Source organism: Sander lucioperca, chromosome 18 (assembly GCF_008315115.2).
Source record: "Sander lucioperca isolate FBNREF2018 chromosome 18, SLUC_FBN_1.2, whole genome shotgun sequence".
NCBI lineage: Eukaryota > Metazoa > Chordata > Actinopteri > Perciformes > Percidae > Sander > Sander lucioperca.
This window is the reverse complement of record NC_050190.1, coordinates 19,988,190-20,002,810: the sequence shown is the minus strand read 5'-3', so window position 1 is coordinate 20,002,810 and position 14,621 is coordinate 19,988,190. Positions and strand designations below refer to the sequence as shown.

Here is a 14,621-nt window from a genome sequence, read left to right as displayed (position 1 = left end):
ACATCAGCATAGTTACATTGAAAACCTACAGCCTATCCAGCTGCAAGCAGCACGTGCAGTGCAGAGAGATGCCTCTCTTAATGAAACTGAAAAAGAGCAGCTTAGGTCAAAAATAGGACAGATACTATGGGTTGCAAAACAAACATTATGTTTGATGCAAGCAACTTAGCATCCAATATAAAAGATGCCACAGTCCAGTCTATTCATGAGACAAATAAGGTCCTCAGAAAGCTTAAATCTGAAAAAGTGTCTCTCAGGTTTCAGCATTTGGGAAGCAGTGATGCTCTACACGTTATTATTTTCAGTGATGCTTCTCTTGGAAATCTTCCTGATGGGTGTACATTGATTGGACTCATGGGAGAAGGAGGGAGGTTTTCTCCTCTCTGTTGGCAATCTAAGAGAACTAGAAAAGCATTTCCTGCGGAAAATGCGTGGGAATGCTGAATAGCTGAATTGCTAAAGTTAAACTGGTTGAATAGTTTAAATCAGTAAGAAGAAGTTGAAGTAGTGAGAGTAGTTGAAACAGTGGAAATCGTTTTAATACGTATGAATTTCATTAAAAAGTTAAAAGCTTATGCTAAACTGAACTGTTGGCTTTAAAAGTTGAATGATGACAAAATAAGTAAAACATTGTGAGGTTTGAGTTTATTTTCTAACTGATAATCACTCACAAATGCAGAAATATGAAACAATAGTACGAAAAATCTTAAAGCTCAAATGCACTACACTGCTAAAAAATCAGGAAAATTGTTAGAGTTGGAAGCTAAACTACATTACCTTAGTGAAGAGCTAAAATACATTGTTAGAAAAGCTTGAAGCTGAACTGTAATACTGTCAAAGATAAAGGTTTAAATGAATTACCTAAAACGGCTGAAAGAAGAAATACTTTGTATTATTATCAGACACTGCATGCAACGAAAAAGCATCAATTTAGCTGATATGAGATGTGAAATATTAGGTGAAAAGAATGGGGCTGAACAAAAGGAAAGAGAGGACAGAGAGAAGGAGAGAAGGAGAGAAAGAGAGGAGAGAAAGAGAGGAGAGGAAAAAGAGAGAGCCAAAATAAAACATGAATAGCTGAATTGTTAAAGCTAAACTGGTTGAATAGCTTAAATCCTTAAGAATAAGTTGAAGTAGTGAGAATAATTGAAAGAGTGAAATGACATCTCAATCAGGGACATATTGACTGATGTATCACAGCGGGACTCAAACCTGGATCTCCCACACCAAAGGTGTGGACCATATCCACTACACCATCATCTGTATAGATGCTTAATGTTCCTTTAGCACTTATAAAGCCTGTCTTTGATCATTTCTCACCACACCTGCTAATGCTAATGAATGAGAGATAGTGTGAGAGAACCGTAGGTTCTTTATTTAGAACTGTAGTGAAAGTATGGAGGGGCTGTGTGTGTCTGCTGAACAGCATTCCCACTAATAAGAAAAAGAAAAAATAAAGAACAGGATAACAATAGTTGGAATGCTGCTGAACAGCATTCCCACTAATTAGACGTGTCGTGAGGAGTACTCTGGCAAGGGAAACTCTGGCCATGTCAGATGGAATAGACAATGCTATTTTTCTGGCTACCCTCTTTTCTGAGCTCACAAGTGGAAATGCTGAACTTAATGCTCCTCCGTTGGTCTGTGTGATGGACAGTCACTCTCTGTTTGATGCCCTCAAGTCAACAAAACAGGTCACTGAAAAACGACTAAGGCTGGAAATAAGCAGCATCAAGGAGCTTGTACAGAGTCAGAAGATAAAGAAAGTACTCTGGTCAGACACCAAAACTCAACTCGCTGACTATCTTACCAAAAAAGGAGCGTCAGCTCTGGTGTTGTTAAAAAGACTCAGTGAGGGACTGTGGTGCTATTGAAAGCACTAATTTAAGGACTGTGGACACAAAGTTAAGAACAAAAGGACATTTAAAAGAACTGAACGTTGTATTTGCATTTGTAACAACAGTTTTATTTTAAGTTGCTGTATATGCTTTTTTTCTTTGTATTCTCCTGATTGTTTAAAGTATATCCTGATTGTTTAAAGTATAGGGAGATTGTTAACATGTTATTTCCCCTCTACACTGTTCACTACGGCAGAAGGTTTTTCCCTGTGTGTGTGTGTGTGTGTGTGTGTGTGTGTGTGCAGGTTAGCGCATGTGTAGGGCGGGGGGATGGTTAGTGTGTTGGAAGATGGCTGACATGTGTGTCCTAGCTAGCTGTATACTTAATAAAAGTTTGAACTGATTAAACGTCGTGTTTATTAAAAGTAACATAAACCATCCAAGGTAGACGTATTGTGAGCCACATGATTGTGAAATGAAAGTTTGTGCTCCTGTAAAAGGCACAAGTTCGTATAAAATCAACCTTGTTTTAAGAAAAACTTGTTTTATTTGCGATGTCATGAAGAAGTACTACACTACCTTAAGCGTAGCAGCGACGTCTCTGATTGGTGGAGCTCTCTGTTTCCATGGAAATGTTTACCGCACCTACCAACCGGCGAACCGCAATTGAGCTGCTACCACTGAAGTCTATGATCGTTTTTTTTTTGTCTTTCTTTGTTTTAAAAATGTTTTTTAGTTTTTTAGTTATAATTCATCTCAAGCCAATCTGCTATGAAATGAATTGTTTTATACTAAGAATTTTCTAAAATGTTAATGGAGCAATTGAATAAGGAAAATCGCTTCCAGAACTAGAGCCTTTAAAAAAGTGGGCGGTCACTTTTGAACTCCATAGAGATTGTGTTACTGGAACAAATCCGGTGACACTAAGAGAGGTCTGGTGTTTACTTCAAGTCCATATTTAGTCTAATATCGAAGGTTCACAGCTCACTAAATAAAGGCTTGTTGGATGACTTCTAATGTAAATAAAAAAATCCTCAGAGGACTGCGTCAACAAAATGTCAGTAAAATGGCATCAGTAACTAAACCCTTTCCACCCTTGGTATTACTTCTTAGAAGACACGGTCCCAAATAATGTTTTCCTTGCAATTTGATTTGCAATTATGGGTTCAAAATGAAACAAATAGATAATTCTGTTGTTAGGAAACTGACTGAATTGCATTAGAGCTCTCTGACCATCCCCCCCTCACAATCTCCCCAATATTTCTCTAGTTTTTTGTCTCTTTTGAATGCAGGGCTTTTACTTATAATGAAGTGGTTTTTTTTTTGCATTGTGGTATTGGTAATGAGGAATTCTGTTAGTTCAGTTGTGTTTCATTAAGTTGGAATTTGGCAAAGCATTGTGCTCCTGATGAAAGGCAGGCTCTGCCTGCTAAGCAGCACCAGAATAAGAATAGGGATCTGGTTACCAGCTGTGACAGTGGTGCTGGGATTGTTTTTATCTTGAGAGTCTGTGTGTGTGTGTGTGTGTGTGTGTGTGTGTGTGTGTGTGTCATCATGGAAAAATGTAGCCTTGGAGGCATCTACTGTAGCAGGAACTACCACAGAGGCAGTTTTTGAGTACTTTATGGCCAGATTTTGTCACCGCAAAGTGCCATATCTGTGGAATATTCAGGAAACTTTACACGTGTGTAACTGAAGGCAGAGTTCGAAACTGGGTGTGGTCTGAACAAAGGTCGCTGGAAGTAGGAAAGGGGCCATTGTTCCCCCTACTTCACTCCCGTGGCCTGATTTGTCTTTGCGGCTGGTGTGATCCCATCATAAGATGGTCTCTATTTTACATTGCAACAAGAAATTGTTGACACCAAGAAGCCTGTCCACTGAGATGACAGTGAGGCCTGGCCCTGTTGTTTGTTTTTAGTCAATTTTTAGACTAATATCTAGGTATCACAGCTCACCAAATAAAGGCTTGCCGGATGTGCTGGTGTTCCAATGTTAAAATTAATTAACAGGAAAAACATCCGCCCACTCCGATCTGTGCAACGAATGCCAACAAAATCTTTCCTATAAATGAATGATTCATAGATCAGGCAGTGTGGATGCTTTTCCTATTTTCTATAAAGTATTTGAATGTTGGTAACATTGTAATCCAGATTTACATTGTATTTCAACAGTTGTTTCATTCTCTTTTGGTTTCTAACAGCACAATATACAATGCACTGTAATACAGATATATTTAAACCAATACAGTTACTGAGAGAGGCTATGTTATAGATGTACACAAGGTAGAACCTGACTAAATAAAGTGGTGACACACTGATCTATGATGGGTTGAATGAAAGATAATCTCCTCTGAGCCTGAGAACATTAAAATAGTATTTTATCAATTTAACATTGCACCTCTAACCATAACATTGTATCAAAAAGAACCAGAGAAATTGGCTTTATTATTAGTCCTTGTCAAGAACGGGTGCTTACATACTTACCCTTAATGCAATTCAACCACCAAGTAGCCTGGAGCCTCAAGCGTCAAGCACTGGTGAGGAGCCAGAGGTCTGTTAAGCGTCAAGATAATCTAGATTGTGTTCATTTTCAAACAAGTTAAAACTTGTAGTCTTCAGATCCAACTGACTCTGACTAAAAGAACATCTCCAGAGGCATTTAGTAGACTTTAAGCAGCTGCCTCTGGAGCTGTAAAAGGCTTCATACATTTTGTTTTTCACATATGCAGTAGTACTCCCCAAGACCTGTAAACAAACTTTGATGTCTAAAATCGGCACACTTCAAAACATAAAATTTAAAAATCCCTCACAGCTCTGGGGGTAGGGACTTGGCTTGGCAACCAGAGGGTCACTGGTAAAATAAGATAGACTTTATTAATCCCGCACTGGGGAAATTCCAGTGTTACAGCAGCTCAAAAGAAAAAAGAAAAACAATGTACACACATCAGAATTTTCACAGTTTGGGCTACTCTTCCTGTTGCCAATAAAACATTGTTCTTACTAAGTTAATTGCTCAGATCTGGGAACACAGCACATGGTTCAGGTTACTGGGCAGGTGCCACCAGTTATCCGATTTTAAACAAATCACATGACTGCTTGTGTTTCTTACCCAGTCTGACTCATTGTTATGTCACTGCTTTCACCGTTGCTCATTTTGGTAGTGTTCGCTTGTTTACAACCTGCCTGATTTACCGCTGTTGTAGCCATGACATTCTGTTCCAAGATCTCAGCAATTAACTTGGAAACAACAACGTTATAACCGAGGAAAAGAAATCTATGAAAATAATAACCAATATGCAATATACAGATATTATACTTTAATATTTGTGTCACGTTGAAAAGGAAAACAACCAGCCTTTTGCAGGATGGATTATTTTTTATTTTTTTTTATAGAATTCTATACAAAAACTTTATTCATCATGAAAAGATTTGTCAAAACTTTGCAGTGCTGACAAAAAGAAATCATTCTAGAATTCATAGTCACATATGTGTAAGTTTATTCGTAAGTAAGCAAAAGATTAAGTTTTTTGCATTTATGCCACTCCAGGTATCACAATTATCACAAATTAATGTTACAAATCGTTCATTTACACAGATGTTTCAGCAACAGTGACGGTTGTTCACACTGTAAAGAAATACCAACATGACTGTGTGAGTCACTACCCGTCAGGCTACTGTGACTTTGAATTGTAAATAAACTGTACAAAGCAACAAATTGTACAAGCATGCAAATGTATGCGCAGTGTGTAGGTGGCCATTCTCTTATGTTGGAGTCAAAGAAAAGATACATGAGTTACAATGTCAGAAACAGAAGGGAGAATACATGGTTATAAAATATTTGTTTTTGGGTGTTCAACAGTAAAATATTACAAGACAGTAACAGCAACACCATGTAACAGTACAGAGACACAGACTGAGACATATATACAGAGACATGCACACAGATGGGCGTGGGACATCTTACCATTAAAGTGTCATATAAAGACCCTGCTGTTACACAGAGACACAAAGTCTGTTTCCATCTCTTTGGTGCATTACTTCCATTATCTTAGTTTGATGCCCATTACTTCTACAATACACAACACAATCTGGTAATGCTGTTTAATTATGTAGCAGTGTTATTATTGTATTAAGTCTGAAAGCATTTCTAACGAAACAGTTAGGGCATAAGTGTTAGAATGGCATATATATATATATATATATATATATATATATATATATATATATAACGAAAGAGTCACATCTTCTCCCATGCATTAAAAATGGTCATGCTTTCCTCTGGTCTGTTGATATGACCAGTGAGGAGTGTTGATGTCTGGCCGTATGTGATCATCCAACACGGTCTCACGGCAGTTCGTGTAAATGTCACGTTATTTTTAATCTATTGATTGCACGTGTCTCGCCCTCCTTCTCCCTAACTTTCCTCCTGAAGTGCTGCCTGCCCAGAGAAGACATGGGTTCAGGACACTATTAAGAAAGGTCGAATTATGTTCCCCAGAAGACCTCCCTCCTCTTTTAGTCTTTTAGGGTTACAGTATGTCCCATGCGGCGCAAACAATCAAAAAGGGAGTTCAAACCTCACAGTGTTGATCAGGGTCTTATTTAATGTGAATTCAGATTACATAAGTATTACTTCAAATAGTTTTCTTATCTTACTTTTGTGAAAATGACTAACAATTTCATTATGTGACAATTTCATTATGTGACAATTTCATTATGTGAAATTGTAAAACAAAAAAACTCATTAAAACAATCCTGCAGATCAGATTGAGTTTACTTCAGTTTTAACACTTCTCAACAGGTTTGAGTCTGTGGAGGTGGTGCGGACAGTCATTGTTCTGTTAATGCTCCATTGCTTGAAGAGACCCCTGACTTTTCCCCTGAAATTCTTTCCTACAATGACATAGAGGATGGGGTTAAGAACACTGTTGAAGAAAGCTAAGTACATGGAGATTGCGCGGCAGATCTGTAGGTTGGCGATGATGCTACATCTTCTCAGGACATCAGCTCTTCTGAGTGTTTCCAGTATCTTTACCACGTGGTGTGGCACCCAGCAAATCACAAACGCCAAGAGGACCACCAGCACCAGAGTGGTGGCCTTCTGCTCTGTTTTCTGGCTGTTTGACCTCTCAATTAACTGGTTATTCAGAGAGTGAATAATAATGAGAGTGCAGTAGGAAATGATGCAAATGGGTATGATAAAGCCGAATGTATTCTGTATTCCTTCAAACAGGAACTCTTCCTTGATATCGCTATAATTAAGAAAGCATAGACTTCTATTATATTGAGGGAAGTAGGACACTTTCCTGTAAATGAGTGTGGGGATGCTCAGGAGCAAGCCGAAACCCCACACAAGCAGACAGCCCAGTTTGGCAAATTTTGTCCTACTTATTCCTTTATGGGACAGCGGGTGCACCAGTGCAATATAGCGATCTATGCTAATCAGAACGAGGAAGTAGATGCTGCAGTAGGCGTTCATGTTGATGGGAAGGGAGAACAGTGAGCACAGGTAATGTGAAAAGGGCCAGTCGTATCTGTTGATTGCATATGCAGCCCACAATGGCAACCACACCATTAAGAAAAAGTCAGCAGCAGCCAGGTTGCTCAAGTAGATCTCAGCCACGGTGCAGGCCTTCTTATGAAGGCAGAAAACCATCAGGACAAACCCATTCATCCCGATTCCCAGCACACTGATCAGCAGCATATACGCCGGGACCACAGTTGACTGCCAATCTTTGAATTCTGCTGGAGGACACTCGTCCGTGGTGTTGTTTTGGTCTCCAAATGTAGTCGCTGTGCTGAAATTAGCAGAGTCGCTGTGGAGAGTTAAAGGGAAGGCAAACCAAACAAGATTTAAAACAAAGACAATTTGAAAGTAACTTTAAAGCTTTCTTTAACATTTTGTTATTATCATGAATACTAAGTTAATAGTGTGAAATATTCAATTCAATTTTATTTATAGTGTCAAATCCTAACAGAAGTTATCTCAGGACACTCAGATAAAGTAGGTCTAGACCACACTACCAGAAACCTGACAAAACCCCCAAGAGCATTAATTTGGCGCGACAGCATTGAGTCAGTTTTACAATGATCTTATCACATCTGGTTGGTAGCTTTTCAAATAAATCAGGTTGGGTTTGATGAGTTCTCATAAAACTCTGCAGGTAAATACATTGTTATGGCTGTTTGTGGTCTTGCCAGAGACTTCCAGAGCATGACTGTAGGAGCCACATATTGTATGTTGTTTATGGTCTCATTTATATTATTTATTGATTATTATATTGTGCACTTATATTGTAGGTGGTGGGCGTTTTCATCTGCAGTGCTAGTTGTATTTTACATGTGGAGGAATAAATCATTGCAATACAATCTCAAGCGCGTCACAGCAGGTGCGGACTGGGACAAAAATTCAGCCCTGGCACTGTAGCCACACTAGCCCACATTACCATGCCCATGCAGCCCCACCCACGGACACGTGCATTCACTAATTACATTTGTGTACAGATGGTGAAATAATATAAGCAGTACCTTATGTAATAGATTTTTAAACATTTAATGTAAGTAACTGGCAAACAATGCTTACTACTTTTTAAAGAGCACACGTTTATAACAAATTTAAACATACTGCCTGTTTATGCCGTTTGTATACTGTCATTCTCTACATCATGTTGTTCTTTGTTGTCACTGTCTGTTCGATTGTTGACACTGTACATATTGTCTGTCTGGTTCTCCATCTTTTCATCTGTTTCAACTCTTTAATTCTGCAATTTAAATATGTTTTTATGGCTGTGATTATACTTCAAGGTTTTTCCTTGCTCTGAATTGGCCTTTGGGGGAACACATAAAGTTTTGAGGGTAAAAGACTTCAATTCCTGCATTCTGATACATTTTTAGGCACCAATTTATGGTAAAAACGTCTATATATATATATATATATATATATATATATATATATATATATATATATATATATATATATATATATATATATATATTTTAAGGAAATCACAAAATTCTGGTGGCAGGTAACAATTCAAAATACAAAGTATAATGGAAAATTATTATATTCAGTAGTCCAGTAAGGTATGAAGGATATATTTATTCATAATCCAAATTTAATTTGAATTGAAATTGAAAGTCCAAAGAGAAAACGAAGCAAGATCAAATTAAAAATATATTTATTGGCTTTTCAATTTCAAATTAACATGGCTTTTCCCATTTTGATTTTACATTTGGCTTTTCGATTTAGCATTTGGCTTTTCCTATTTCGATTTAACATTTGGCTTTTCCACAGACAGATGTCAAAAGTGGAGGCGTGGCCCAAAGGCTGGTGGGAGGGTCTGAAACGAAAGGGGTGCAGAGGCACCTTATGGACAGCAGGGGGAGCTGACTGCTGAGAAGCACTGTTGAGGAGCATCTGGCTGCAGCTTCGTTACCAGGCTGGCTTGGCCTCTTGTTTCACATTAGATGATAGAAACTGATGCTGTAGGCTAAACACAAACGACATTTCATGCAACAACAGTGAAGTTTTCATGTAGTTAGTTACTGTAATTGGGCCCGGGTTAGTGAGGACTAGATTAGGACTGTATTTAAAGCAGATTCTGGTTTCCAACTTAGCCCCAGGTGTGTCTGTTTAAAACACGGACAGAGACAGCTTCTCTCTTTTGATGTTTTATTTAATTAAGCAACAGTACAAACATGGGCGTGGGTAGCTCTGCTATGGCTGTGTGTTTGTGTGTGGTTAGATCTCGAGGACACACACACACAATCTCAACCGGGTAGTCATCCTCCAAACTGCGACCGTCTCCTTTTTCTTTCTCTTACTTTTTTCTCCAGGTGGCACGCGCGGTGTGAGGCGCGTGTCCGTGCTATTCTCCGACATACACTCACAATCACGCCTGATAGACGGCCTTTTGTACAGCCCGTGTACTTTTTCGTTCATTTGAGTTCCGATTTTGAAACAATATCCAAATTTGGTTCATCTTAAACCTTGTTAATATTGATGACAATGTGTTCAAGCAGAAAACGAGCCATATTTCAGGAAATAGACTTGTCCGTGATTCTATTAAGAAACTTCCAGCTGACAGCGGGGTCTGTGAGCATCACTGGCCAGCCGGCAGGGAGGTGATCCCGGCCGCCGCCAGCTGGCTGTCACGTCAGACTGGAGATTCTGACAACATCAGAGAAAATGTGCAATTGGCCATCAATTTTTGTAAAACTGCCCATATTCAAAGTCTACATAGTTAATTTCTCGCATAAAAAAGTCTCAGAAGTGAATTTAGTGGTGAAATAGCAGACAAAAATTGTAAAAAAGCAATTGATTATATAATCTAGATCGAGAGTTTGCTGTAGGCTAGTAGCAGCAGCCAACAACTGAAAACTTTTTACAATTTTCGTTTGCTATTTCACCACTAAATTCACTTCTGAGACTTTTTTATGCGAAAAAATAACTGTGTAGAGTTTGAATATGGGCAGTTTTACAAAAATTGATGGCCAATGATGTTGACTCAAGAAGCTCCAGTCTGACGTGACAGCCAGCTGGTGGCGGCCGGGATCGCTTGCTCGCCGGCCGGTCAGTGATGCTCACACACCCCGCTGTCAGCTGGAAGTCTCTCAGTAGAATCATGGGCACGTTTATTTCCTGAAATATAGCTTGTTTTCCGTTTGAACACATTGTCATCAATATTAATAAGGTTTAAAATCGGAAATCAAATGAACGAAAAATTACACAGGCCCAATTACAGTAACTACATGAAAACTTAACTGTTGCTGCATGAAATGTCGTTTGTGTTCAGCCTACAGCATCAGTTTCTATCATCTAATGTTAAATAAGAGGTCAAGCCAACATGGTAACAAAGCTGCAGCCAGATGCTCCTCAACAGTGCTTCCCAGCAGTCAGCTCCCCCTGCTGTCCATAAGGTGCCTCTGCACCCCTTTCGTTTCAGACCCTCCCACCAGCCTTTGGGCCAAGCCTCCACTTTTGACATCTGTCAGTGGAAAAGCCAAATGTTAAATCGAAATGGGAAAAGCCAAATGTTAAATTGAAAAGCCAAATGTTAAATCGAAATGGGAAAAGCCAAATGTTAAATTGAAAAGCCAAATGTTAAATCGAAATTGAAAATTCAAAAGATAAATCATTTTACATTTCAACTTTGCTTTTTCAGTTTCCTTTTTCTTTTTTAAATTCAATTATGGCATAATTTCCCTAGTAGCGTAGTCAAATAATAATATTTTTAATTTGATCTTGCTTCATTTTCTCTTTGGACTTTCAATTTGGATTATGAATAAATATATCGGAGCAAACTTGAGAGTAAAAGACGGGGAGCGCAACAAAGCAGTGAATCAGAGGAATAAAATTATATTTTCAGATTGTTGCATGACAGTATTGTTCTAAAGCACAACTATCCATACACACACCTCCGCAGAAAGGTGCTGTATTATGAGTGAATGCAGAGCTTCATCATGTCTGCTTCTTTGTGTCTGCACGAGGGTTAAATCGCCAGTTGGAAATGAGAAGGGAACTGCACGCGGTTACTGGCTGAGAGTTACAGTACACCCCAACTGGGGCCCAAAGGGAAAGGGAAAAAGAAAAGAGAAAACACATGCTGAGGGCAGAGTCTCTGCTGATACAGACACCACCACACACTTCTAGTGGGTCATAAGAGGGATTACTTTTGTATTAGCTCATACATTGTTTTTTTAGCGAAGCACTGCATATCATACCTCTTAAGGGTCTATGTGAATTGTGAACTATATTTTGAGTTATTTTTTATGTAATCAAAGAAACACCATTTTGATTGGTTTTACCTGGAATGCACAAAATGAAAGAAATATTCACAAAAAATGAAAATCCTTTTCAAAAATTTCTTAAGGACAAATACATTATTTGTTTGATACTAGACTTATTGAGTGAGCTGACACTACTCTCAATATAGTGATGTTGGTGTGCATGTGTACGTTCCAAGAATATGGAACTGTGTGTTACAGCATTGTTCTCACGAATGCCCAATACAAAATTCTCCTAAGGAAAACAAGAAAGTCTTGAGGATCTTACTTTAAAAAAAAGAGTTGGCATGATAGAGAGGGCGGAATGTTTGCAGACGTGAGAGACAAACAAAACTACCATTGTGTCATATATATTGATGAGAATTTGACTGATCGTTTTCCTAAAGAATCACTCTATTTCTGGGTGTGAAAGTGCAAAAACAAAAATCACTTGTGCAAGCAAGGAAACAAATCAGATGTTTCCAAAAACACTTAATAGTGGAAGAAAGAAATAATGGAATAATATCTGATGTACATATAAGTATGTAGTATCTTACTGGGACGTTTTGGGACAGATTGGTGGGGATTGCTATGGGTGAAATACACAGCGATACACTGGTAGAGCAAATGACGTTTAACCATATATCCAGCTAATTTAAAAAGCTCACGCTACTGTACTGTGTGAACAGTTCCTTCTGGAGACTATTTCTGTAGGACCGCCACCCGGAGCTTAGCGCTGCCCAAGATGATTGTGATTGCTTAAAAGAAATGCAAACAATCCAGAGCGTTTTTTTCTCCTATCCCAGAATGTGTTTGGTGTAACCTTACTCCACAGCACTGTGAGATAGGTCTGGCAATGTGAGACTTTTGTAAGCCATATGCAATTTAGAATATTCTTTTTGAAAGTATTCACATATGAAATAGGGTACGGCATTCATTATGATACATTTACTTTAATATAATACATGTATAACTATATTTATGTTTTAGCTAAACACAAGTTTGTTTTATTTTTTTAAATTAAAGCAGTTGTGGGACAGGCTGTTTGTCTACCAGTAACAACACAGCAGCCTTTTTCTTGCACTTGTGTGCATGTTAAAGTTGAACTTTGTGTATTATAAGGTGAAAGAAGTACCCAGAGCTTTTAAGTAAAATTAGCAATACTACAGTTTAGAAATCTATTTCAAGTCATGTATTAATTTAATTTAATTTAAATTAAAACTATTAAAGGTATACAGAATGGGCCATTTCAGAATAATTTGTTTTTTTGGATTCTAATTATTGATACATGCACATCAATAAAGTTGCATCTATAATTTTACATCATCATTTATTTGTAGATTATATTTTGTATTATTAATCGGAATATGCAAAGTAAGTGGAGTAGAAGTATAAATAAGCAGATAATGGACCTCAAAATTGTACTGAAGTACGTAAATGTAATTGCCTAACGATATTCTCCACCACTGATTATTATTTAGCATGTATTTAATGCTTTCAATTGAAATGCATTAAGAGCCTTTGTTGAACTCTTCTTACAATTTTTCTGTATCAGCATAGTACAAACAGTATAGCAGTTTTAAAATGGATCTTACTGACTAAACATTGGAGCAAAATCTTATCATCCTGCACTAAACGTGTTGAGACAAATATAGTGAGCAATGCAATCTAGATGTAGACATATACTGTATGTGAACAACAAATATGCTTGGTTTCTAGGATTAACCCTTTACTGTTTGAGATCACTTTTTGTAAAGGGGAGTACATTTTTTATAAATTATCTGTATACTGTCATTTACAGACAATGTTAAAAAGCACAAAATAATACTGACAGTAAACATTGTTAAGCTGTTAATGGCCCTTGTTAATATTCTAGCTACAGTGAATAATTTCAAAACATTAAAAAAGTAATATACAATCAAAATAAAGCTATGCGTACCTTGTAGGCAAAAGATCCATTCTTCCTCAGGAAGTCCAGATGTAAAATGTCCAGATACACTGCACTGCTCCAGTAGCCTACCTTCTTCTACTGTTCTCTGTCTGTCTCTGACTCTCTTAAGGAAAGGAGAAAGGAAATTATGATGTCAGACTACTTGGAACTATTAGTTGGCATGCTCCCTCCTCCAGTATCCCTCTTCTGTTTTTCCTCCATCTAGTAGCAATGTATACACGTCTGTCTGCCATGGAGTGATATTATACGATTTCTGTTCTGTTTACAGTTCAGTAGAGCAGGCAGTTCTAAGGAACTATTTGTACACTGTAAATTGCACAGCCTACATTCCACTTAACAAATATTTGCAAACAAGCTGTTGGAACAAGTTGTGTATTTATGTCACAAGTTTAGGTCCTTTTAAAATCCCAGGCTTGATATCACACACACAGTTTGAAAATGGTCTTTATAGGGTTTTCTTTTTTAGTAGCAGCAAATGTACATGTTTGTAGTGGACACAAAAAAATAGAAAATCCAATGTAATGCAGTCTATAAAGCAGTCTGTAAAGAAGGGACTACGGTCTTTACCCTGGCGAAGGCCAGAAAGGGGCCAGAACACATCAATTCAATTCAATTTAATTCAATTTTATTTATAGTATCAAATCATAACAAGAGTTATCTCGAGACACTTTACAGATAGAGTAGGTCTAGACCAAACTCTGTAGTTTACGAAGCCCCAACTATTACAGTGGTTGCCTCAAGAGCAAGCATTAGCAGTAGCTATTGTGACAGTGGCAAGGAAAAACTCCCTTTTTTGTTAGGAAGAAACCTCGGACAGACCCAGACTCTTGGTAGGCGGTGTCTGACGGCACCAGTTGGAGTGGTGAATGGTGGCAATAATAGTCATAATAAAGATAGTAAAACAGTGATCACAATGGTAGTCGTAGTAGTTCATGTCATAGTAGGGTACAGCAGGGCGTTACGGGGTGTAGTGTGGCACAGCAGCCTGGGTGGACGCGGTTGGACGCGGCAGGACGCAGTCGGACACTGCGGGGAATCGCAGAGCGTAGCAGGGTGTAGTAAGTCCAT

The 14,621-nt window shown here is 38.1% G+C and overlaps 1 protein-coding gene across 2 annotated transcripts; it reads right to left on the bottom strand.

Moving 5' to 3' along the window:
• Positions 1-6,423: 6,423 nt before the first annotated feature.
• LOC116057682 (B2 bradykinin receptor-like) lies at positions 6,424-13,773 on the bottom strand. Of its 2 annotated transcripts, XM_031310262.2 has the most exons (3): positions 13,542-13,773; positions 6,556-7,653; positions 6,424-6,523 (listed from the first exon to the last, which is right to left on the bottom strand). In XM_031310262.2, exons 1-2 carry the CDS (start codon positions 13,559-13,561, stop codon positions 6,600-6,602), a joined length of 1,074 nt encoding a protein of 357 aa, XP_031166122.1. In that variant the 5' UTR covers positions 13,562-13,773; the 3' UTR covers positions 6,424-6,523; positions 6,556-6,599. The 2 variants fall into 2 exon arrangements, with proteins under 2 accessions (XP_031166122.1, XP_031166121.1); XM_031310261.2 differs by having other exon boundaries at positions 6,424-7,653.
• Between the last annotated feature and the right edge of the window lie 848 nt (positions 13,774-14,621).

What these genes read in the sequence shown, in the direction of transcription:
- LOC116057682 (XM_031310261.2), bottom strand. Translation starts at nt 13,561, where the DNA reads ATGGATCTTTTGCCTACAAG. An exon ending in ATGGATCTTTTGCCTACAAG is followed by an intron (nt 7,654 to 13,541) that starts GTACGCATAGCT and finishes AACTCTCCACAG; the next exon opens with CGACTCTGCTAATTTCAGCA.